The sequence below is a fragment of the Misgurnus anguillicaudatus genome, chromosome 18 (assembly GCF_027580225.2).
Source record: "Misgurnus anguillicaudatus chromosome 18, ASM2758022v2, whole genome shotgun sequence".
Lineage (NCBI taxonomy): Eukaryota > Metazoa > Chordata > Actinopteri > Cypriniformes > Cobitidae > Misgurnus > Misgurnus anguillicaudatus.
The window spans coordinates 16,933,112-16,960,282 of NC_073354.2; the positions used below are offsets into that span (position 1 = coordinate 16,933,112).

At 39.4% G+C, this 27,171-nt stretch overlaps 1 protein-coding gene across 1 annotated transcript in view; it reads right to left on the minus strand.

Moving 5' to 3' along the window:
* syne2a (spectrin repeat containing, nuclear envelope 2a) overlaps positions 1-27,171 on the minus strand; it is a 140,337-nt gene that overhangs the window by 72,677 nt on the left and 40,489 nt on the right. Inside the window, 6 exon segments of the mRNA XM_073855956.1 lie at positions 1,567-24,639; positions 25,722-26,087; positions 26,089-26,172; positions 26,276-26,479; positions 26,599-26,700; positions 26,957-27,124. Coding sequence (XP_073712057.1) covers positions 1,567-24,639; positions 25,722-26,087; positions 26,089-26,172; positions 26,276-26,479; positions 26,599-26,700; positions 26,957-27,124 — 23,997 coding nt within the window.

Here is a 27,171-nt window from a genome sequence, read left to right on the forward strand (position 1 = left end):
GAACATAAATTAACAAGGTACATTTAATGCATGCTGCACACATGCATCACTGTTCCAGAGATAGAAAAAATTATTTTGGTTTGGATCAACACAGAAAAAAAAGAGTAAACCATTAAAGGAGCAGCATGTGATATTGACATCTGAGGTAAAACTTGGTACCGCATTCTAAATTCAAAACATCCTCCTCAGACCCAATGCTCACATGGGTTGCCAGACACTTGCAGGAGCGAAACTTATGATGGAAAGCATTGAACTTTACCCTGTACATTTATCGGCTAATTCTTTACATTTGATATGCCGAAGCTTTTTTGGGAAGGGTAAAATCTGCTATCTCAGACCCAGTTTGATTGATTGCTTCTATGGCTGCAATATGCTGTGATTGTCTACAAATAGCAACCGAGCTGTCAAAATACACTATTGGGTAAATTGGCATTGGGTGAGACAGACCAAAACAAAAACATTCAAGCTGCATCCCAATTCACCTACTTATACTATGCCCTAATAGTATGTACTGCATTTGTGTTAAAAAATTATTCACCTTATGGGACACACTTAGCAAGTTTTAAAATGTCAATCCAGGTAGTGGCAGCAATTTGCACCAAAACGTATTCATTTTTTATGTAGGCTACTTAAAATATATATTTTTTAAGGTTTTCTTTAAATAAAATGAACACATAAACAAATGAATAAATAAATTAACATTTAAAGAATATTATCTACACTTATCTGAAACTTTCAACGCAGTATGTAAGAAAGTGTTGGTTTAGTGTGCGTTAAGGGCACTGCACTTGGCCAGTTTTAATACATGGAACAGTCTTGTGCAATTACTTTACAGTCGCGTACACGCGCTCTCAAGTGGCCAAGACCACAAGTATGGTTATTTGGACGTAGCCTAGGACATACGAACGTGAAAAGGAAGTAACAAATGTTGCTTGGACGATGTTGTGATCCTTAAGAAATTCAAACATCAGAATACAACTCATCTTTGCATTCGAGCATTTCTTTATTTATTACTTGTCAAGTAATATTTACTATGCAGTTTCATTTATTGATTCAGTGACACATCATTTTTAATTTGTTAAATCTGTGTAGTGCAACTAAACTCCGCCCTCTCGTGGTGGGTTGCGGGTAATATCAGCCGAATTGTATGGCTACTCATTTCAACATACTATGATTTAGGACATACTAATTCTAATTTTTTAATTTCTAATTAAGCAGATTGGAATGCAAGGTCTTACACGTAACACACATTTCAAAGTAGAATAACTGGCTATATGATTGTTTTTCAGAAAGAAAAAATCTGTGAACTCTGCGACTATGTCTCTACGAACATATTATAGTATTTTCTTTATAAACCTACATACTGCTCCTTTTTAAGAACGCAAACATCATAAACATTACTTAACAATTTGAAGAAATTAAAATGCCAAACAATTGTACAGATCTTGCATGCAATCACTCTCCAAGTGCTTAAAGAGTGAAGGCATTTAAAAGCTATATAGCTGATTGCTGACTAAATTCCTCAATTATTTCCCCTCAGAAAAATAAAAGAATATAGTGTCTTACCTGCTCAGAAAAACTGCTATCCAAAACTTCAGTCTTCTGTACTTTGGTGTAACTGCTGACATTACCTAAATCACTGTCATCTTCAGTGTGGACTTCCATTTTGGTGGATGTACCTGTATTTATGATTGTATGTTGGCCTTCTACAATCAGCTGATGTGACTCCTCGTTTTCACTTTTTCTAATGACAGTCTCAATAACATCAGGTGTTTTAAGTGGGATAAGTGTAGTTTGCCCCTGTTCGGGTTGTACTGATTCTTCAGATGAAATAAAAACGTTTTCCTTTTGAGCTACAAAATTATCCTTGTTTGATTCAGAGATTTTTGATTTCACATCACTCATGTCTGAGATGTCATTTTCAAGCGTTTGGTCTTCAGGTTTCCTTGTGTCTGCAGAACTTTTATGTTGCTTCTTGATATCTGACTGAGATAATTCACCTGTACGGGCAGGGTCTTCAGAAGCCTCAAATTTGGTCAAATCCAGCGACTGATCTGATGGTAATGTATCTGAATCAACATCCAAGATTATAGTGATTGCTTTCTTTGTAGTTTCAGGTCTTGCAACTTCACTCTCTGGATATACAGCCAAAGGCTCAACTGATAACTCATCAGGTTTAGGACTGACAACAATTTTAGGAGCAAAATCTCCCTGAGCAGTCTCAACAGTATCAGTGTGAATGTTCTCATCAAGCTGATTATCTAAAACATTATGTAACTGTTTTTCCAAGTCTGAGAAACTTTGTGCCATTGGGACCTGTTCAAGATTGCTAAGATCTGTGTTTAGTTCTGCAGAGAACGCAGGCGTTGGGGTTTCAGAAGTTGCATTTGATTTTACACCTGTGCCATCAGTGGGTTTTTTGTCAACTTTACCTACTACAGGTCCACTTTCATCCATCTTTTGGCCTTCTATAGTCGACTCTTGACCAACACTGGAAAAGTCATTGCTGACACTTAATTTCAAATCTGTTCCACCGGTAGATTCTGTGCCACCATCTATTATAGCTACTGTTTCTTTTCTGTCTGGAGAAACAGACATGAACTCCTGCCATGCTTGGGTTGTTCTCTGTGCTTCGCCATCTTTGTCAAGTAGCTTTACCTCAGAGGTTTGAAGGCATTCTGAGTCATGTGTGCTCTTGTGTTTACAACTTTGTGTCTTTCTACTACTAACACAGCTTGTCTGATCTTTGCCAGGTGTCTTTTTGCTCTTCTTTTTACCCTTGGCAAAATTTGTTGACTTTTCTAGTGCTTTGTTTGCTTCATCAGACTCTTTATCTTGTGCATATTTGCTTTTGTCAACAGCAACCTCATCCTCATGAGATAGTGTGACATCACTCTGGGTAAGCAATGAGCCAAAATCACTTTCTTCTCCAATGTGGACATCCATTTGGGTAGATGTTTCTGTACTCATGATTGTATGTTGGCCTTCTACAATCAGCTGATGTGACGTTTCATTTCCTCTGATGTCAACTTCCATAACATTGGGTGTTTCTAGTTGGATGAATGTAGTTTGCATCTCTTCAGGCTGTACCGATTCCACAAATGCATTTACACCATCTTCATCTTGAACTTCAACATTTTCGGTGTCTGATTCAGAGATTTTTGATTTCACATCACTCATGTCTGAGATGTCACTTTCAAGGGTTTGGTCTTCAGGTTTCCTAGTGTCGGCAGAACTTTTGTGTTTCTTCTTGATTTCTGACTGAGATAATTCACCTGTACGGGAAGGGTCTTCAGAAGCCTCAAATTTTGTCAAATCCAGCAACTGATCTGATGGTAATGTATGTGAATCAACATCCAAATTTATAGTAAATGATTTCTTTGCAGTATCAGGTCTTGCAACTTCACTCTCTGGATATACAGCCAAGGGCTCAACTGATAACTCATCAGGTTTAGGACTGACAACAAGTTCAGGAACAAAATCTCCCTGAGCAGTCTCAACAATTTCAGAGTGGATGTTTCCATCCAGCTGTTCATCTGAAACATTATGTAATTGTTTTATAAAATCTGAGAAACTTTGTGCCATTGGGACCTGTTCAAGATTGCTAAGATCTGTGTTTAGTTCTGCAGTAAATGCAGGCATAGGGATTTCAGAAGTTGCATTTGATTTTACACCTGTGCCATCAGTGGGTTTTTTGTCAACTTTACTTACTACAGGTCTACTTTCATCCATCTTTTGGCCTTCTATAGTCGGCTCCTGGAACTCCTCTTTCTTACTTTTTCTAACGTCAACCTCGATGACCTCAAAGGTTCTCAGCGGGATAGGTGTTTCATCAAGAACATCTGAAGTATCGTCACATTTTGTTGCAGTATCTGGCACACCTTGTGGCAGTGAGGTCTGGTCAAAGTCAAGTTCTGTTTCAAGAACAGCCAAGGGACTTTCAGGGATGAATTGACTGACACTGGAAAACTCATGGCTGACACTTAATTTTAAATCTGTACCACCAGTAGATTCTGTGTCACCATCTTTTATAGCTACTGTTTCTTTCCTCTCTGGAGAAACAGATATGAATTCCTGCCATGCTTGGGTTGTTCTCTGTGCGTCGCCATCTTTTTCAAGTAGCTTTACCTCAGAGGTTTGAAGGCATTCTGAGTCAGGTATGCTCTTATGTTCACAACTTTGTGTCTTTCTACTACTAACACTGCTTGTCTGATCTTTGCCAGATGTCTTCCTGCTCTTCTTTTTACCCTTGGGAACAATTGTTGACTTTTCTAGTGCTTTGTTTGCTTCATCAGACTCTTTATCTTGTGCATATTTGCTTTTGTCACCAGCATCGTTATCCTCATGAGATATTGTGACATCACTCTGGTAAAGCAATGAGCCAAAATCGCTTTCTTCTCCAATGAGGACATCCATTTGGGTAGATGTGTCTGTACCTATGATTGTATGTTGGCCTTCTACAATCAGCTGATGTGACATTTCATTTCCTCTGATGTCAACTTCCATAACACTGGGTGTTTCTATATGGATAAATGTAGTTAGCCTCTCTACAGGCTGTACCGATTCCACAAATGCATTTACAACTTTTTCATCTTGAACGTCAACATTTTCAGTGTCTGATTCAGAGATTTTTGATTTCACATCACTCATGTCTGAGATGTCACTTTCAAGCATTTGGTCTTCAGGTTTCCTAGTTTCTACAGAACTTTTGTGTTTCTTCTTGATATCTGATTGGGATAATTGACCTGTATGGGCAGGGTCTTCAGAAGCCGCAACATTGGTCAAATCCAGCGACTGATCCGATGGTAATGTATGTGAATCAACATCCAAAATTATAGTAAATGCTTTCTTTGCAGTATCAGGTCTTGCAACCTCACTCTCTGGATATACAGCTAAAGGCTCAACTGCTTGGGTTGTTCTCTGTGCGTCGCCATCTTTTTCAAGTAGCTTTACCTCAGAGGTTTGAAGAGATTCTGAGTATGGTGTGCTCTCATGTTTAAAACTTTGTGTCTTTCTACTACTAACACTGCTTGTCTGATCTTTGCCAGGTGTCTTCCTGCTCTTCTTTTTACCCTTGGCAACATTTTTTGACTTTTCTAGTGCTTTGTTTGCTTCATCAGAATCTTTATCTTGTGCATATTTGTTTTTGTCAGCAGCAAAATCAACATCATGAGACATTGTGACATCACTCTGGTGAAGCAAGGAGCCTAAATCACTTTCTCCTCCAATGTGGACATCCATTTGTGTAGTTGTTTCTGTACTTATGATTGTATGTTGGCCTTCTACAATAAGCTGATGTGACTTTTCATTTCCTCTGATATCAACTTCCATAACATTGGGTGTTTCTAGTTGGATAAATGTAGTTTGCTTCTCTTCAGGCTGTACCGATTCCACAAATGCATTTACACCATTTTCATCTTGAACTTCAACATTTTCAGTGTCTGATTCAGAGATTTTTGATTTCACATTACTCATGTCTGAGATGTCACTTTCAAGCGTTTGGTCTTCAGGTTTCCTAGTTTCTACAGAACTTTTGTGTTGCTTCTTAATATCTGACTGAGATAATTCACATGTACGGGCAGGGTTGTCAGAAGCCTCAACTTTTGTCAAATCCATATGATCTGATGGTAATGTATATGAATCCACATCCAAGATTATAGTAAATGCTTTCTTTGCAGTATCAGGTCTTGCAACTTCACTCTCTGGATATACAGCCAAAGGCTCAACTGATAACTCCTCAGATTTAGGACTGACAACAAGTTCAGGAAAAAAATCTCCCTGAGCAGTCTCAACAGTATCAGAGTGGATGGTCTCATCAAGCTGATCATCTGAAACATTATGTAATTGTTTTATAGCATCTGAGAAACTTTGTTCCATTGGGACCTGTTCAAGATTGCTAAGATCTGTGTTTAATTCTGTAGTAAAGGCAGGCATTGACGTTTCAAAAGTTGCATTTGATTTTACACCTGTGCCATCAGTGGGTTCTTTGTCAACTTTACCTACTACAGGTCCACTTTCATCCATCTTTTGGACTTCTATAGTCGACTCTTGGAACTTTGCTTTCTCACTTTTTCTAACATCAACCTCTATGACCTCAAAGGTTCTCAGCGGGATAGGTGTTTCATCATGAACATCTGAAGTATCGTCACATTTTGTTGCAGTATCTGGGACACCTTTTGGCAGTGAGTTCTGGTCAGAGTCCAGTTCTGTGTCAAGAACAGCCATTGGGCTTTCAGGGATGAGTTGACCGACACTGGAAAAGTCATGGCTGACACTTAATTTCATGTCTGTACCATCAGTAGAATCTCTGCCGTCTTCTATTACAGCTACTGTTTCTTTCCTCTCTAGAGATACAGACATGGACTCCTGCCATGGTTGGTTTGTTCTCTGTGCTTCCCCATCATTGTCAAGTAGCTTCACCTCAGAGGTTTCAAGGCATTCTGAGTCAGGTGTGCTCTTAGGTTTACAACTTTGTGTCTTTCTACTACTAACACTGCTTGTCTGATCTTTGCCAGATGTCTTCCTGCTCTTCTTTTTACCCTTGGCAACATTTTTTGACTTTTCTAGTGCTTTGTTTGCTTCATCAGAATCTTTATCTTGTGCATATTTGTTTTTGTCACCAGCAACGTCATCCTTATGAGACATTGTGACATCACTCTGGTGAAGCAAGGAGCCTAAATCACTTTCTCCTCCAATGTGGACATCCATTTGGGTAGATGTTTCTTTACTTATGATTTTATGTTGGCCTTCTACAATAAGCTGATGTGACTTTTCATTTCCTCTGATATTAACTTCCATAACATTGGGTGTTTCTAGTTGGATAAATGTAGTTTGCTTCTCTTCAGGCTGTACCGATTCCACAAATGCATTTACACCATTTTCATCTTGAACTTCAACATTTTCAGTGTCTGATTCAGAGATTTTTGATTTCACATCACTCATGTCTGAGATGTCACTTTCAAGCGTTTGGTCTTCAGGTTTCCTAGTTTCTACAGAACTTTTGTGTTGCTTCTTGATATCTGACTGAGATAATTCACATGTATGGGCAGGGTCTTCAGAAGCCTCAAATTTTGTCAAATCCAGCGACTGATCTGATGGTAATGTATGTGAATCAACATCCAAAATTATAGTAAATGCTTTATTTGCAGTATCAGGTCTTGCAACTTCACTCTCTGGATATACAGCCAAAGGCTTAACTGCTTGGGTTGTTCTCTGTGCTTCGCCATCTTTGTCAAGTAGCTTCACCTCAGAGGTTTGAAGGGATTCTGAGTCAGGTGTGCTCTTGTGTTTACAACTTTGTGTCTTTCTAATACTAACACTGCTTGTCTGATCTTTGCCAGATGTCTTCCTACTCTTCTTTTTACCCTTGCCAACATTTGTTAACTTTTCTAGTGCTTTGTTTGCTTCATCAGACTCTTTATCTTGTGCATATTTGATTTTGTCACCAGCAACGTCATCCTCATGAGATATTGTGACATCACTCTGGTGAAGCAAGGAGCCTAAATCACTTTCTCCTCCAATGTGGACATCCATTTGGGTAGATGTTTCTGTACTCATTGTATGTTTGCCTTCAACCATCAGCTGATGTGACGTTTTATTTCCTCTGATGTCAACTTCCATAACATTGGGTGTTTCTAGTTGAATAAATGTAGTTTGCCTCTCTTCAGGTTGTACCGATTCCACAAATGCATTTACACCATGTTCATCTTGAACTTCAACATTTTCAGTGTCATATTCAGAGATTTTTGATTTCACATCACTCATGTCTGAGATATCACTTTCAAGCGTTTGGTCTTCAGGTTTCCTAGTGTCTACAGAACTTTTGTGTTGCTTCTTGATATCTGACTGAGATAATTCACCTGTACGTGCAGGGTCTTCAGAAGCCTCAACTTTTGTCAAATCCAGTGACTGATCTGATGGTAATGTATCTGAATCAACATCCAAGATTATAGTAAATGCTTTCTTTGCAGTATCAGGTCTTGCAACTTCACTCTCTGGATATACAGCCAAAGGCTCAACTGATAACTCCTCAGTTTTAGGACTGACAACAAGTTCAAGAGCAAAATCTCCCTGAGCAGTCTCAACAGTATCAGTGTGGATGTTCTCATATAGCTGATCATCTGAAACTTTATGTAATTGTTTTTCTAAATCTGAAAAACTTTGTGCCATTGGGACCTGTTCAAGATTGCTAAGATCAGTGTTTAGTTCTGCAGTAAATACAGACGAAGGGGTTTCAGAAGTTGCATTTGATTTTACACCTGTGCCATCAGTGGGTTCTTTGTCAACTTTACTTACTACAGGTCCAGTTTTATCCATCTTTTGGCCTTCTATAGTCGACTCTTGACCAACACTGGAAAAGTCATGACTGACCCTTAATTTCAAATCTGTACCACCAGTAGATTCTGTGCCACCATCTATTACAGCTACTGTTTCTTTCCTCTCTGGAGAAACGGACATGGACTCCTGCCATGCTTGGGTTGTTCTTTGTGCTTCGCCATCTTTGTCAAGTAGCTTTACCTCAGAGGTTTGAAGGCATTCTGAGTCAGGTGTGTTCTTATGTTCACAAATTTGTGTCTTTCTACTACTAACACTGCTTGTCTGATCTTTGCCAGATGTCTTCCTGCTCTTCTTTTTACCCTTGGCAACATTTGTTGACTTTTCTAGTGCTTTGTTTGCTTCATCAGACTCTTTATCTCGTGCATATTTGCTTTTGTCACCAGCAGCGTCATCCTCATGAGACATTGTGACATCGCTCTGCTGAAGCAAGGAGCCTAAATCACTTTCTTCTCCAATGTGGACATCCATTTGGGTAGATGTGTCTGTACTTATGATTGTATGTTGGCCTTCTACAATCAGCTGAATTGACTTTTCATTTCCTCTGATGTCAACTTCCATAACATTGGGTGTTTCTAGTTGGATAATGTCTGAGATATCACTTTCAAGCGTTTGGTTTTCAGGTTTCCTAGTGTCTGTAGAACTTTTGTGTTGCTTCTTGAAATCTGACTGAGATAATTCACATGTACGGGCAGGGTCTTCAGAAGCCTCAACTTTTGTCAAATCCACATGATCTGATGGTAATGTATATGAATCAACATCCAAGATTATAGATAATGCCTTCTTTGTAGTTTCAGGTCTTGCAACTTCACTCTCTGGATATACAGCTAAAGGCTCAACTGATAACTCATCAGGTTTAGGACTGACAACAAGTTCAGGAACAAAATCTCCCTGAGCAGTCTCAACAGTATCCGTGTGGATGTTCACATCAAGCTGATCATTATGTAATTGTTTTATAGCATCTGAGAAACTTTGTTCCATTGGGACCTGTTCAAGATTGCTAAGATCTGTGTTTAATTCTGTAGTAAACGCAGGCATTGGGGTTTCAGAAGTTGCATTTGATTTTACACCTGTGCCATCAGTGGGTTCTTTGTCAACTTTACTTACTACAGGTCCAGTTTCATCCATCCTTTGGCCTTCTATAGTCGACACTTGACCAACACTGGAAAAGTCATGACTGAGCCTTAATTTCAAATCTGTACCACCAGTAGATTCTGTGCCACCATCTATTACAGCTACTGTTTCTTTCCTCTCTGGAGAAACAGACATGGACTCCTGCCATGCTTGGGTTGTTCTCTGTGCTTCGCCATCTTTGTCAAGTAGCTTTACCTCAGAGGTTTGAAGAGATTCTGAGTCAGGTATGCTCTTATGTTCACAACTTTGTGTCTTTCTACTACTAACACTGCTTGTCTGATCTTTGCCAGATGTCTTCCTGCTCTTCTTTTTACCCTTGGCAACATTTGTTTCTAGTGCTTTGTTTGCTTCATCAGACTCTTTATCTTGTGCATATTTGCTTTTGTCACCAGCATCGTCATCCTCATAAGATATTGTGACATCACTCTGGCAAAGCAATGAGCCAAAATCGCTTTCTTCTCCAATGTGGACATCCATTTGGGTAGATGTTTCTGTACTTATGATTGTATGTTGGCCTTCTACAATAAGCTGATGTGACTTTTCATTTCCCCTAATGTCAACTTCTATAACATTGGGTGTTTCTAGTTGGATAAATGTAGTTTGCCTCTCTTCAGGCTGTACCGATTCCACAAAAGCATTTACACCATTTTCGTCTTGAACTTCAACATTTTCAGTGTCTGATTCAGAGATTTTTGATTTCACATTACTCATGTCTGAGATGTCACTTTCAAGCGGTTGGTATTCAGGTTTGCTAGTGTCTGGAGAACTTTTGTGCTGCTTCATGATTTCTGACTGAGATAATTCACCTGTATGGGCAGGGTCTTCAGAAGCCTCAACATTGGTCAAATCCAGCGACTGATCTGATGGTAATGTATGTGAATCAACATTCAAAATTATAGTAAATGCTTTCTTTGCAGTATCAGGTCTTGCAACTTCACTCTCTGGATATACAGCCAAAGGCTCAACTGCTTGGGTTGTTCTCTGTGCTTCGCCATCTTTGTTAAGTAACTTTACCTCAGAGGTTTGAAGGGATTCTGAGTCAGGTGTGCTTTCATGTTTACAACTTTGTGTCTTTCTACTACTAACACTGCTTGTCTGATCTTTGCCAGATGTCTTCCTGCTCTTCTTTTTACCCTTGGCAACATTTTTTGACTTTTCTAGTGCTTTCTTTGCTTCATCAGAATCTTTATCTTGTGCATATTTGTTTTTGTCACCAGCAAAATCAACATCATGAGACATTGTGACATCACTCTGGTGAAGCAAGGAGCCTAAATCACTTTCTCCTCCAATGTGGACATCCATTTGGGTAGATGTTTCTGTACTTATGATTGTATGTTGGCCTTCTACAATAAGCTGATGTGACTTTTCATTTCCTCTGATATTAACTTCCATAACATTGGGTGTTTCTAGTTGGATAAATGTAGTTTGCTTCTCTACAGGCTGTACCGATTCCACAAATGCATTTACACCATTTTCATCTTGAACATCAATATTTTCAGTGTCTGATTCAGAGATTTTTGATTTCACATTACTCATGTCTGAGATGTCACCTTCAAGCGGTTGGTATTCAGGTTTGCTAGTGTCTGGAGAACTTTTGTGCTGCTTCATGATTTCTGAGATGTCACTTTCAAGCGTTTGGTCTTCAGGTTTCCTTGTGTCTACAGAACTTTTGTGTTGCTTCTTGATATCTGAATGAGGTAATTCACCTGTACGGGCAGGGTCTTCCGAAGCCTCAACTTTTGTCAAATCCATATGATCTGATGGTAATGTATATGAATCAACATCCAAGATTATAGATAATGCCTTCTTTGTAGTTTCAGGTCTTGCAACTTCACTCTCTGGATATACAGCTAAAGGCTCAACTGATAACTCATCAGGTTTAGGACTGACAACAAGTTCAGGAACAAAATCTCCATGAGCAGCCTCAACAGTATCAGTATGGATTTTCTCATCAAGCTGATCATCTGAAACATTATGTAATTGTTTTTCCAAATCTGAGAAACTTTGTGCCATTGGGACCTGTTCAAGATTGCTAAGATCTGTGTTTAGTTCTGCAGTAAAGGCAGGCATTGACGTTTCAAAAGTTGCATTTGATTTTACACCTGTGCCATCAGTGGGTTCTTTGTCAACTTTACATACTACAGGTCCAGTTTCATCCATCCTTTGGCCTTCTATAGTCGACTCTTGACCAACACAGGAAAAGTCATGACTGACCCTTAATTTCAAATCTGTACCACCAGTAGATTCTGTGCCACCATCTATTACAGCTACTGTTTCTTTCCTCTCTGGAGAAACAGACATGGACTCCTGCCATGCTTGGGTTGTTCTCTGTGCTTCGCCATCTTTGTCAAGTAGCTTTACCTCAGAGGTTTGAAGGCATTCTGAGTCAGGTGTGCTCTTATGTTCACAACTTTGTGTCTTTCTACTACTAACACTGCTTGTCTGATCTTTGCCAGATGTCTTCCTGCTCTTCTTTTTACCCTTGGGAACAATTGTTGACTTTTCTAGTGCTTTGTTTGCTTCATCAGACTCTTTATCTTGTGCATATTTGCTTTTGTCACCAGCATCATCATCCTCATGAGATATTGTGACATCACTCTGCTGAAGCAAGGAGCCTAAATCACTTTCTTCTCCAATGTGGACATCCATTTGGGTAGATGTGTCTGTACCTATGATTGTATGTTGGCCTTCTACAATCAGCTGATGTGACTTTTCATTTCTTCTGATGTCAACTTCCATAACATTGGGTGTTTCTATTTGGATAAATGTAGTTAGCCTCTCTACAGGCTGTACCAATTCCACAAATGCATTTACACCATTTTCATCTTGAACGTCAACATTTTCAGTGTCTGATTCAGAGATTTTTGATTTCACATTACTCATGTCACTTTCAAGCATTTGGTCTTCAGGTTTCCTAGTGTCTACAGAACTTTTGTGTTGCTTCTTGATATCTGACTGAGATAATTCACCTGTACGGGCAGGGTCTTCAGAAGCCTCAAATTTTGTCAAATCCTGCGACTGATCTGATGGTAATGTATGTGAATCAACATCCAAAATTATAGTAAATGCTTTCTTTGCAGTATCAGGTCTTGCAACTTCACTCTCTGGATATACAGCCAAAGGCTCAACTGCTTGGGTTGTTCTCTGTGCTTCGCCATCTTTGTCAAGCAGCTTTACCTCAGAGGTTTGAAGGGATTCTGAGTCAGGTGTGCTCTTATGTTCACAACTTTGTGTCTTTCTAATACTAACACTGCTTGTCTGATCTTTGACAGGTGTCTTTCTGCTCTTCTTTTTACCCTTGGGAACAATTGTTGACTTTTCTAGTGCTTTGTTTGCTTCATCAGACTCTTTATCTTGTGCATATTTGCTTTTGTCACCAGCAACATCATCCTCATGAGACATTGTGACATCACTCTGCTGAAGCAAGGAGCCTAAATCACTTTCTCCTCCAATGTGGACATCCATTTGGGTAGATGTTTCTGTACTCATTGTATGTTTGCCTTCAACCATCAGCTGATGTGACATTTTATTTCCTCTGATGTCAACTTCCATAACACTGGGTGTTTCTAGTTGAATAAATGTAGTTTGCCTCTCTTCAGGCTGTACCGATTCCACAAATGCATTTACACCATTTTCATCTTGAACTTCAATATTATTAGTGTCTGATTCAGAGATTTTTGATTTCACATCACTCATGTCTGAGATATCACTTTCAAGCATTTGGTCTTCAGGTTTCCTTGTGTCTGTAGAACTTTTGTGTTGCTTCTTGAAATCTGACTGAGATAATTCACATGTACGGGCAGGGTCTTCAGAAGCCTCAACTTTTGTCAAATCCACATGATCTGATGGTAATGTATATGAATCAACATCCAAGATTATAGATAATGCCTTCTTTGTAGTTTCAGGTCTTGCAACTTCACTCTCTGGATATACAGCTAAAGGCTCAACTGATAACTCATCAGGTTTAGGACTGACAACAAGTTCAGGAACAAAATCTCCCTGAGCAGTCTCAACAGTATCCGTGTGGATGTTCACATCAAGCTGATCATCTGAAACATTATGTAATTGTTTTATAGCATCTGAGAAACTTTGTTCCATTGGGACCTGTTCAAGATTGCTAAGATCTGTGTTTAATTCTGTAGTAAACGCAGGCATTGGGGTTTCAGAAGTTGCATTTGATTTTACACCTGTGCCATCAGTTGGTTCTTTGTCAACTTTACCTACTACAGGTCCAGTTTCATTCATCTTTTGGCCTTCTATAGTCGACTCTTGGAACTCCTCCTTCTCACTTTTTCTAACATCAACCTCTATGACCTCAAAGGTTTTCAGCGGGATAGGTGTTTCATCATGAACATCTGAAGTATTGTCACATTTTGTTGCAGTATCTGGCACACCTTGTGGCAGTGAGGTCTGGTCAGAGTCTAGTTCTGTGTCAAGAACAGCCATTGGGCTTTCAGGTATGAGTTTACCGACACTGGAAAAGTCATGGCTGACATTTAATTTCAAATCTGTACCATCAGTAGATTCTGTGCCACCATCTATTACAGCTACTGTTTCTTTCCTCTCTAGAGAAACAGACATGGACTCCTGCCATGCTTGGGTTGTTCTCTGTGCTTCCCCATCATTGTCAAGTAGCTTTACCTCAGAGGTGTGAAGGGATTCTGAGTCAGGTGTGCTCTTATGTTCACAACTTTGTGTCTTTCTACTACTAACACTGCTTGTCTGATCTTTGCCAGGTGTCTTCCTGCTCTTCTTTTTACCCTTGGCAGCATTTGTTAACTTTTCTAATGCTTTGTTTGCTTCATCAGACCCTTTATCTTGTGCATGTTTGCTTTTGTCACCAGCAGCGTCATCCTCATGAGACATTGTGACATCACTCTGGTGAAGCAAGGAGCCTAAATCACTTTCTCCTTCAATGTGGACCTCCATTTGGGTAGATGTTTCTGTACTTATGATTGTATGTTGGCCTTCTACAATAAGCTGATGTGACTTTTCATTTCCTCTGATGTCAACTTCCATAACATTGGGTGTTTCTAGTTGGATAAATGTAGTTTTCCTCTCTTCAGGCTGTACCGATTCCACAAATGCATTTACACCATTTTCATCTTGAACTTCAACATTTTCAGTGTCTGATTCAGAGGTTTTTGATTTCACATTACTCATGTCTGAGATGTCACTTTCAAGCAGTTGGTCTTCAGGTTTCCTAATGTCTGCAGAACTTTTGTGCTGCTTCATGATTTCTGACTGAGATAATTCACCTGTATGGGCAGGGTCTTCAGAAGCCTCAACATTGGTCAAATCCAGCGACTGATCCGATGGTAATGTATGTGAATCAACATCCAAAATTATAGTAAATGCTTTCTGTGCAGTATCAGGTCTTGCAACTTCACTCTCTGGATATACAGCCAAAGGCTCAACTGCTTGGGTTGTTCTCTGTGCTTTGCCATCTTTGTCAAGCAGCTTAACCTCAGAGGTTTGAAGGGATTCTGAGTCATGTGTGCTCTTATGTTCACAACTTTGTGTCTTTCTACTACTAACACTGCTTGTCTGATCTTTGCCAGGTGTCTTCCTGCTCTTCTTTTTACCCTTGGCAGCATTTGTTGACTTTTCTAGTGCTTTGTTTGCTTCATCAGACTCTTTATCTTGTGCATTTTTGTTTTTGTCACCAGCAATGTCATCCTCATGAGATATTGTGACATCATTCTGGTGAAGCAAGGAGCCTAAATCACGGTCTTCTGCCATGTGGACATCCATTTCTGAAGATGTTTCTGTACTTATGATTGTATGTTGGCCTTTTACAATCAGCTGATATTGTCTATAATCAGCTCTATCATCCTCTCTTGTCACATATCCTGTTTCATTCCTCTCTAGAGATACAGGTATGAGCTTCTGCTCACCTGTGTCCTGCCATGGTTGGGTTGTTCTCTGTGCTTCCCCATCATTGTCGAGTTTTGACTCTGAGCCGTGTGTGGTAGGAATTTGCGATGTACACTCAAATATAACAAAATCTGGAGCATTAGTTGCTACTAATTTTGATGTCTCTGTTTGTACCAATTGTACAGATTTCCCTTCTGTTAATGTAACACCATCTGGAGAGTGTCTATCTGTGACATTAGTTGCTGCTACAGTATAAGAGATGTTAGTAACAATGCTACTAACATTGCGTGTCTGTACTTTGCCAGGAGATTTCCTGTTCTTCTTTTTACCCTTACCAACATTTGCCATAGGGTCAGATGATGAGTCTTTCTCTGGTTTAAAACTGACATCAAATTCAAGACCATCATCTCCTTGGGTAGAGTCAACATTAGGAATGATATCATCTAGCTGATCATCAGAAACAGTATTTATTTGTTTTTTGGAATCTGGGAAACTTTGTGCCAGTGGAATATGTCTGAGATTATTAAGATCTGAGTCTAGTTCTGCACTGTCTAGTGCATTTGTGGTTTTGTCACTGGTGATGTCCTTCTCATGTCTCTCCACTACTGTGACATCATGCTGGTGAACCCCAGATACCGCATCACTGTCCTCTCCAGTCTGGACATCTATTTGGCTTGATGAGTCTCTTTTTGTGGATGCATCTTGGCTTTCTTCAGTCAGATGATGAGGCACCTCTTTTTCACCTTCTCTAAGGTCACTCTCCATGATTTCAGGGGTTTTAAAATAGATAAGTCTTTCACTCCATCCTTGATCAATGTTGTCTTGAGCACCAGTATGGTCAGCTAGAACATGAGAGATGCTAACCATCTCCAAATGTTGCTCTTTAATTTCTGACTTTAGGAGATTTGTGGTATCATCCTGAATGGTATTCACTGACATTTCAGGGTTTGACTGACTCGTTTCTAAAGACAAATTCAGTGAAGTATCTGTAGTGTCCTTTAGCTTTATCTCAGGGGTTTGAAGGCAATCTGAGTCAGGTGTGCTCTCACGATTACTAGGTGTCTTCATCTTTCTACTACTATCATTGCTTGTCTGTGCTTTGCCAGGAAGTTTCCTGTTCTTCTTTTTACCCTTACCAACATTTGCCATAGGGTCAGATGATGAACCTTTCTCTGGTTTAAAACTGACATCAAATTCAGGACCAAAATCTCCTTGAGTAGAGTCAACACTAGGAATGATATCATTTAGCTGATCATCAGAAACAGTATTTATTTGTTTTTTGGAATCTGGAAAACTTTGTGCCAGTGGAATATGTCTGATATTATTAAGATCTGAGTCTAGTTCTGCACTGTCTGGTGCATTTGTGGTTTTGTCACTGGTAACATCCTTCTCATTTCTCTCCACTACTGTGACATCATGCTGGTGAACCCCAGATACTGCATCACTGTCCTCTCCAGTCTGGACATCTATTTGGCTTGATGTGTCTCTTTTTGTGGTTGCATGTTGGACTTCTTCAGTCAGATGATGAGGCACCTCTTTTTCACCTTCTCTAATGTCACTCTCCATGATTTCAGGGGTTTTAAAATAGATAAGTCTTTCACTCCATCCTTGTTCAATGTTGTCTTGAGCACCAGTATGGCCAGCTAGAACATGAGAGATGCTAACCATCTCTGAATGTTGCTCTTTAATTTCTGACTGTAGAAGATTTGTGGTATCATCCTGAATGGCATTCACTGACATTTCAGGGTTTGACTGACTCGTTTCTAAAGACAAATTCAGTGAAGTATCTGTAGTGTCCTTTAGCTTTATCTCAGGGGTTTGAAGGCATTTTGAGTCAGGTGTGCTCTCACGATTACAACTAGGTGTTTTTATCTTTCTACTACTAACATTGCTTGTCTGTGCTTTGACAGGAGATTTCCTGTTCTTCTTTTTACCCTTACCAACATTTGCCATAGGGTCAGATGATGAGTCTTTCTCTGGTTTAAAACTGACATCAAATTCAGGACCAACATCTCCTTGGGTAGAGTCAACACTAGGAATGATATCATCTAGCTGATCATCTGAAACAGTATTTATTTGTTTTTTGGAATCTGGGAAACTTTGTGCCAGTGGAATATGTCTGAGATTATTAAGATCTGAGTGTAGTTCTGCACTGTCTGGTGCATTTGTGGTTTTGTCACTGGTGATGTCCTTCTCATGTCTCTCCACTACTGTGACATCATGCTGGTGAACCCCAGATACCGCATCACTGTCCTCTCCAGTCTGGACATCTATTTGGCTTGATGAGTCTCTTTCTATGGATGAGTCTTGGACTTCTTCAGTCAGATGATGAGGCACCTCTTTTTCACCTTCTCTAATGTCACTCTCCATGATTTCAGGGGTTTTAAAATAGATAAGTCTTTCACTCCATCCTTGTTCAATGTTGTCTTGAGCACCAGTATGGCCAGCTAGAACATGAGAGATGCTAACCATCTCTGAATGTTGCTCTTTAATTTCTGACTGTAGGAGATTCATGGTATCATCCTGAATGGTTTTCACTGACATTTCAGGGTTTGACTGACTCGTTTCTAAAGACAAAGTCAGTGAAGTATCTGTAGTTTCCTGTAGCTTTATCTCAGGGGTTTGAAGGCAATCTGAGTCAGGTGTGCTCTCACGATTACAACTAGGTGTCTTCATCTTTGTACTACTATCATTGCTTGTCTGTGCTTTGACAGGAGATTTCCTGTTCTTCTTTTTACCCTTACCAACATTTGCCATAGGGTCAGATAATGAGTATTGCTCTGGTTTAAAACTGACATCAAATTCAGGACCAACATCTCCTTGGGTAGAGTCAACACTAGGAATGATCTCATCTACCTGAACATCGGAAACAGTATTTAATTGTTTTTTGGAATCTGGGAAACTTTGTCCCAGTGGAATATGGTTGACATTAAGATCTGAGACTAGTTCTGCACTGTCTGGTGCATTTGTGGTTTTGTCACTGGTAACATCCTTCTCATGTCTCTCCACTACTGTGACATCATGCTGGTGAACCCCAGATACCGCATCACTGTCCTCTCCAGTCTGGACATCTATTTGGCTTGATGTATCTGTTTTTGTGGTTGCATGCTGGACTTCTTCAGTCAGATGATGAGGCTCCTCTTTTTCAACTTCTCTAATGTCACTCTCCATGATGTCAGGGGTTTTAAAATAGATAAGTCTTTCACTCCATCCTTGTTGAATGTTGTCTTGAGCACTAGTATGGGCAGCTACAGCATGAGGGATGCTAACCATCTCTGAATGTTGCTCTTTAATTTCTGACTTTAGGAGATTTGTGGTATCATCCTGAATGGTATTTACTGACATTTCAGAGTTTGACTGACTCGTTTCTAAAGACAAAGTCAGTGAAGTATCTGTAGTTTCCTGTAGCTTTATCTCAGGGGTTTGAAGGCAATCTGAGTCAGGTGTGCTCTCACGATTACAACTAGGTGTCTTCATCTTTCTACTACTATCATTGCTTGTCTGTGCTTTGACAGGAGATTTCCTGTTCTTCTTTTTACCCTTACCAACATTCGCCATAGGGTCAGATAATGAGTCTTTCTTTGATTTAAAACTGACATCAAATTTAGGACCAACATCTACTTGGGTAGAGTCAACACTAGGAATGATCTTATCCAGCTGATCATCGGAAACAGTATTTATTTGTTTTTTGGAATCTGGGAAACTTTGTGCAAGTGGAATATGTCTGAGATTATTAAGATCTGAGTCAAGTTCTGCACTGTCTGGTGCATTTGTGGTTTTGTCACTGGTAACATCCTTCTCATGTCTCTCCACTACTGTGACATCAAGCTTGTGAACCCCAGATACCGCATCACTGTCCTCTCCAGTCTGGACATCTATTTGGCTTGATGTGTCTCTTTTTGTGGTTGCATGTTGGATTTCTTCAGTCAGATGAGGCTCCTCTTTTTCACCTTCTCTAATGTCACTCTCCATGATGTCAGGGGTTTTAAAATAGATAAGTCTTTCACTCCATCCTTGTTCAATGTCAGTCTGAGCTTCAATATTACCCATCCCTGTTTCAGAAAAACTTGATATCATATCATCACTTTTAGAAAGAGTTATTTCGCGGTTTGGGACTTCAGGTTTCCCAGTCCCACTTGAGCTTCTGTGTTCATTGTTAATATCTGAATAAGTTGGTTCATCTGTGTGAGAGTCTTGTGATTGCAGTGGCTGATTACTGCCTGATGGTAATGTAGGTGAAAAAAAATCTGAAATAATGGTAAATACTTTCTTTGCCAATTTTTGAGCTGATGAGTCTTTCTCAGGTTTGGGTCTGAAATCCGGGTCGGAAGCAAAATCTCCCTGTATACTTGATTTGTTTGTATTTATGATTTTATGTTGGCTTTTGCCAATCAGCTGATGTGACTTCTCATTTTCACTCTTTGTAATGTCAGTCTCAATGAAATCAGGAGTTTGAGTTTCAGGGGTTTCACTTGATTCCACACCTGCACCATCAGTAGGTTGACGATCATCTTTTCTTATTTTAGGTTCAGTTTCACCACTCTTTAGGCCTTCTGTAGATGGGTGTTTTGGCTCCTGTTTTTTGTTTTTTCCAATGTCTACCTCCATGTCCACAGAGGTTTTCACCTTGATAAAGGTTTCTGTTATCAATGTCTTTGTGGTTTCATCATGAACAACTGAAGTGTTGTCATATTTTGTTGCAGAATCTGTGACACTTTTTGACAGTGAGTTCTGGTCAGAGTCCTGTTCTGTGGCAAGAACAGCCATTGGGCTTTCAGGGACGAATGAATCGACACTGAACAAGTGATGGCTGACACTAAGTTTCAAATCTGTAGCATCAGTAGAATCTCTGTCATATTCTCCTATAACAGATCCTGTTTCACTCCTCTCTAGAGATACAGATAAAAGCTCCTGCTCACCTGTGTCCTGACGTGTTCTCTGTGTTTCCCCATCATTTTCAAGTTTTTCTGAGCTGGGTATGGTAGGAATTTGCATTGTACACTCAAATATCACAAAATCTGAAGCATCAGTTGCCATTAATTCTGATGTGTCTGTTTGTACCAACTGTACAGATGTCACTTCTGTTAATGTAACACCATCTAGAGAACGTCCATCTGTGACATTAGTATGGCCAGCTACAGCATGAGAGATGCTAACCATCTCTGAATGTTGGTCTTTAATCTCTGACTGTAGGAGATTTATGCTATCCTCCTGTATGGCATTCAACGACATTTCAGGGTTTGACTGACTCGTTTCTAAAGACACAGTCAGTGAAGTTTCTGTAGTGTCCTGTAGATTTATCTCAGGGGGTTGTTTACAACTTGGTGTCTCCAGCTTTTTGCTACTTACACTGCTTGTCTGTGCCTTGCCAGTAGATTTATTTTTCTTCTTTTTACCCTTACCAATATTTGGAGTCTTTTCTATTGGTTTGTTTGCTTCATCTGAAAATTCATTGTTTTGAGCATGTTTGCTTTTGTCACTAGCAACTTCATCCTCATTAACTACTTTGACATCACACTGGTGAAGCAAAGAGCCTAACTGTGCACTGTGTTCTTCAGTTTGGATATCCATTTGACTTGATGTCCCTGTATTATTGACTTCATGTTGGCATTCTACAATGAGCTGATGTGGATCCTCATTTTTATTTTTTCTAATATCAGTTTCTGCAATATCTAGTATTTTAAGTCGACAAAGTGTTGTTTGCCTCTCTGCAAGCTGTACTGATTCCTCAAATGGAATAACATCTTTTTCATCTCGAGCTTCAAAATGATCATTGCTTGATTCAGACACTTTTGATTTCTCATCACTCTTGTCTGAAAGGTCACTTTCTGGCCTCTGTCCATTAGTTTCTCCGGTGGCAGAAGAAATTCTTTGTTGAGTCTTGACATCTGAATGTGAAAATTCACCTGTCTGGGTAAAGTCATCCGGATCCTCAAATTGTGTCAGGTGCAGTGATCGATCAGATGGTAATGTAGGTGGATCAACATCCAGAAAGATAGTAAATACTTTCTTTGCAGTTTCAGTTTTTACATTATTTTCATTTTCTGGGTGAGCCACAGGGTTAGTTAAGTCGTTCTCTGGTTTAGGACTGACCGCAAAATTAGGACCAAAATCTCCTAGAGTAGAGTTAACACTGTGAATTTTCTCATCTAGCTGATCATCTGAAACAGTATTTAATTGTTTTTTGGAATCTGGGAAACTTTGTGCTAATGGAATATGTTTGAGATTATTAAAATCTGAGTCAAGTTCTGCACTGTCTGGTGCAATTATGGTTTCGTCACTGGTTACTTTCTTCTCTTGTCTCTCCACTACTGTGACATCATGCTGGTGAACTCCAGATACAGCATCACTGACTTCTCCAGTCTGGACATCTATTTGACTTGATGTGTCTGTTTTTGTGGTTGCATGCTGGATGTCTTTAGTTAGATGATGAGGCACCTCTTTTTCACCTTCTCTAATGTCACTCTCCATGCCCTCAGAGGGTTTAAAATAAATTAGTCTTTCTCTCCATACTTGTTTAATGTCGTCTTTTGCTTCAATATTACTCGTGCCCGTTTCAGAAAATCTTGATGTCATATCATCATTTCCTGAAAGAGCCCTTTCAGGATTTGGAACTTTAGGTTTCCCAGTTCCACTTGAGCTTCTGTGTTCATCTGAATAAGTTGGTTCATCTTCAGGTTCCACACATTGCATTGGCTCCAGTGGCTGATAAGTATCTGATGGTAATGTAGGTGAAAAAAAATCTGAAATGACAGTAATTACTTTCTTTGCAATCTTTTGAGCTGATGAGGCTTTCTCAGGTTTGGGTCTTAAATCAGGGTCGGAAGCAAAATCTCCATGTGGACTTGATGTGTCTGTATTTATTATTGTATGTTGGCTTTTGACAATCAGCTGATGTGACTTCTCATTTTCACTTTTTCTAATGTCTGTTTTAATGACGTCAGGTGTTTTTAGTTGCATAAGTGTTGCTTGTCCCTGTTCAGGCTGTACTGATTCCACAAATGAATTTACACCTGTTTCATCCTGAGGTTCAAAATTATCATCATCACTCTTGTCTAAAAGTCTTCCTTCAAGTCCTTGGCCATCAGGTTTCCTAAAGCCAGAAGAACTTCTCTCTTGACTCTTGATATCTGAATAAGAAAAGTCACTGGTGTGGGCAGACTCTTTGGGATCCTGATTTTGTGTCAGATAAAGTGATTGATCTGGTGGTAATGCTGTTGGATCAACATCCAAAATTATAGTATATACTTTCTTAACATTTTTGGTATCTTTTATGTTTGTATCAAGCTTATCATCTGAAACAGAATTTAATTTAATTTCTGAATCTGGAAATGTTTGTTCCAGTGGGATCTGTTTAAGATCTGAGCCCAATTCTGTAGTAAAGACAATCTTTGGGGTTTCAGAGGTTCCACTTGATTCCTCACCTGTACCGTCAGTGGACTCTTTGTCTTCTTTTTTCATTACTGGTTCAGTTTGATCCATTTCTTCATATCTAGATATGAACTCCTGATTATTTGTGTCCTGTTCAGGAGGGATGTTCTCATCATCTATTACTGCTTGTTGTGCTGATTCAGATGTAGGCAATGCATCTTGTGTACTTGTGGGCTTGATTTTTTTAGTCCTATCATCTGTGTCATCCAGTGGACTGACATTTGTGGATTTGTCACTGGTAACATTCTTTTCATGCTGGTGAACAACAGACCCCAAATCCCTGTCATCTGTACTATGGACATCTTTCCAGCCTGAAGTGTCTACATATATCACTGAATGTTGGTCTTCTGTAGCTGGCTCCTCTTTTTTACCTTTTCTAAAGTCAATCTCCATGACCTCAGAGGTTTTCAGCTGGATATCTATTTCCATCTGTTCTAATTGGATGTCTGCCTGATCTCCAATATTAACCATCTCTAATTCTTGGATACCTGATGACACTTCTTCCTTTTCTAAAAGGACTTTTTCAGGCTGTAAGACTTCAAGTTTGCCAGGGCTGTGTTGACTCCTCTGTTGACTCTTGATATCTAAATGAGAATGAACATCTGATGAAAAAAAATCAGTGCCCAAGGAAATATTGTCAATCTTCTTTGATGGTGTTTCATCCGAAGAGCTTGTTACAGCATGTTCTTTATCTGTAGTGACATCAACACAGTACTTGTCTTCTTTCAAATTAATCTCTGTTGTCTCTGCGGTTTCATTACGGATGACTGAAGTTTCATCCAATTTTGTTGCAGAATCTAGGAAACCTTGTGCCAGTAGGTTTTGGTTGGATTTGGTAAGATTTGATTCCAGCTTTGTTGCAAGAACAGCCGACATAGATTCAGGGTTGAGTGGATTACAGGAAGTAATGCAGAGTTTTGGCTCTGACACAAGTGTTGTAGAAACATGTGTTGTAAACTCTGGACTTGCAAAATCTGAAGGATTTGTTGGCATTGATTTTGAGGCTTCTGTATGTATTAACTGCACAGATTTCACTGTTGTTAAGGCCAGATCATCTGAAGGACTGTGATATATGACATTAGTTTGGGCAGCTCTAGCATCAGTGACACAAACTATCTCTGAATATCTATCCCTCATTTCTAACGGTATGAGATTTAAGGCATCTTTCTGGTTGGCGCTTATTGCTCCTGGAAGTTCTCTGTCGGTAGCCAAAGACACTAGAGTGTTTGACTGACTAGAATCTGAAGACACATTCAGTGATGTATCTGTTGTGACCTTTAGCCTTACCTCAGTTGTTGGAAGTGATTCTGTTTTACCTGTTGTCTTATATTTCGAGTAAGAAGTCTTCAACTCTCTGCTACTAACATTCTCAGCATGGTCAGTCCCAGGTGATTTTCTATTCTTCCTACGCTTTTTGACAAGTGTCCATGTGGTTAAGTCATTGGTAACCTCGTCTGCATGACTCTCCACCATTGAGAAATCATGCTGGTGAACTACATAACCCAAATCACTGTCTTTTCCAGTACTCAATTCCATTTGGCCTGATGTGTCTGCAATTACGCCTGTACTTTGCCCTTCTATAGCAGGTTGATGTGGCTCCTCATCTTTTCCGATTTTTGTGTCCATGTCCTCAGAGGCTTTCAGCGGGAAAAGTGCAGTCTGCCTTTGTGCTGGCTCTTCCTGATCTTCAATACTGCCCTCCTCTGATTTAGAAATTCTTGATATCACATTGTCCTTTTCTGAAAAGCAGCTTTTAGGGTCCTGAACGTCAGTTTTTTGGGGGCTTCTACATTCTGTTGGCTGCCCTGGCTGATTGCAGCTGTCTGTCGGTAATGCATGTGAATCAATAACACCCGTGTCCACCTGCAAAAAAAACAAACAAATAAAAACTTACTACTACTTACAATGTTAAAATGGTAATTTCAGAAGATTTGTTGATAATTAGAGAGCTTACCAGTTTTACATGTTATGAAAAAATAGTTAAATAACTATGTAATTGAGTACATTTTTAAGAGTTTAATTGTACATACAGTACAGACCTTTAGCCTTTTATGCCTTAATTTATAGGAACATTGGGCAACATTGAAAAGTGTAATGCTCTTTCTAAAATATAAAATTCTTCTGTTTTTCTGAGAAGCCATCAACCAGAATTGAGGATAATAATGAAGATAACACTGCTAAAAGATAAGCTTTGACAAACACAAACTGAGCTGGATTTAGTTAGAACAGAGTGATTCTGTGCAAATCTCACAGAGGTAAACAGTTTGTCTATGTCCTCATTGACTTTACCCCTGATGCACCCAGAGCTCGACCCATAAAGAGAGAATCAAGTGTTTGTGTATCAAGAAATAATCAGAAACATTGTTTCTTTCTCTTACACTCCAATGTCATTTCACATCTTATTAACGTTATTGTTATATACTGTATGCTATAGGTGATATATATGGATAGCAAACATTTACATTTATGCATTTGGCAGCGTTTATCCAAAGCAAATAAAATGTTAGTAGTGTTGATGGGATATAACTTTTGCTTAAAGTTAGATTTAGAAATTAGAAACACCCTGACAATCATGGCAAACACCCACAACACCTTATCATCATCATGACTGTGTGGGGGCAAACTTACGTTTTGGCCAAAATGATATCAAAGCCTCATGTGCACATAAAAACTTATATAAACCTGCAGCCCAGATAATGTCGGCTATTGAAAAATTAATTTTCCTTAGTGCGTCAGATGTTCCTCTTACTGTATGATGGACTGAAATGGAATTGAAGATCGCCATTAACAGGCAATGTAAAATGCACCTTATGACTAGTTACCTAGAAACAAATTGATTCTAGTCCTCGAAACTAAAAATTATTTCTGACAACACTACGTCATATTCCAGTTCAAGGTACTTCAAAGCCCTCAAAGAACAAAATGAACCAGTACAAGAAAATTACCTTTATTGCTCCGAATCTTTCAAAAGTATCCTCCTCAATATAAGACTGTAGACCACTGGTCCAGGTGCCAGCCTGCTGTTCAAAGGCCACAAAACTGAGATCATCACGCTTTTTATGTGACTGTTCCACTATTTTGATGTGAGACTGAGATTGTGGACCCTGAGCATCCACAGGCTGAGTATCTTTTGGTGGATGGCCTTGTGTTGTTTCAGACTGAAGCTTGATTTGTTCTTGGGCCGTGTGAAGATCTTTGGGCCTGTTGGGATTCATCACCCACTCTTTTTTCTCCATGATCAGATCTCTGGTTCTGCAGATGCTTTCTTGAAGTCGAGTCCCATCTTCAACCAGTGCCTGCAAGTTTTTTTGGACCTGCAATGCTGACCAGAAGTTCAATCTGTTGCAGCAAAGCATCTGCCTGCTCTGCTTCCACTTGCAGCTGCTCTGATAAGCCCTGTCAAAGTTACATGAATATTTAGTGGCAGATAGGCTGAAATGACACTTCAACAAATGAATTATATTTTACATTGTGATATTTTTCATAATGGGACATTTACCTGGATTGTGTTTAGAACCTGTGGGTCTTCGTATTGAGTTGGTGTGCACAAAACATTTGTGATGGTCTGGATGCTTGACAGGTGTTTCGCTATTTCAGATGCCACTTGCGCTTTAGCAGCTACCAACTGTGAGAAGACATCGCTGGTCTCTGAAAAGATCTCCTTCACCTCTGCCATCTTCTTTCTCATCTGACTCTCAGTCACCTATAAAAAGCATACTAATGATGTTATCCTTGATTTATATTTTTAAGATCATTTGTTGATACAGAACAGAAATTTACATAAAACAGCACATTGTGTTTATTGGTGTATCTGAGCATCACCTGCAGCTCCAATGGAAACTCTGGACTTTGCAGAAGATCCTGGATCTCTGATGATCTGCGATGAAAATGTTCAATGTTGCCTTCCTGAGCCCTCAACTCATCCTGGTCAGATTAATAACATTTGACACATCAGGTCACCATTGGCGTTTCAAGCATTCTTAAATGAGTTTTTATCTAAATGTGTTTTCATGTTTTCACCAATTTCTATCTAAAAGTGTGCTTTGTTATCTACTGTAAATTATTGCGTTACTATTTTGTTTTAGTTTTGTTGAAAACTGCAAACATTAAAAATGTGACTTAATCTAAAAAAAATATATATATTTTAAAGCGGCATCTAAAATTAACTAAAAGATTTTACCTCCATGTCAGACACATCTTGATCAGTCTCAAAGGGCTGTGTCTGAGCAAGTGACATCAGCTTTTGGGCAGTCCAGTTCTCTACTTCTCCAGCCAATAAGAGGAGTTTTTCCCAAAGAGAAAACCCAGCCCGAAGGCTGTCTAGGTGATTGTCTGTCTTCTCAGTAACCTGTAATAAGAACATTTGCAGCTTAATGGCAAAACTGACAATTTACA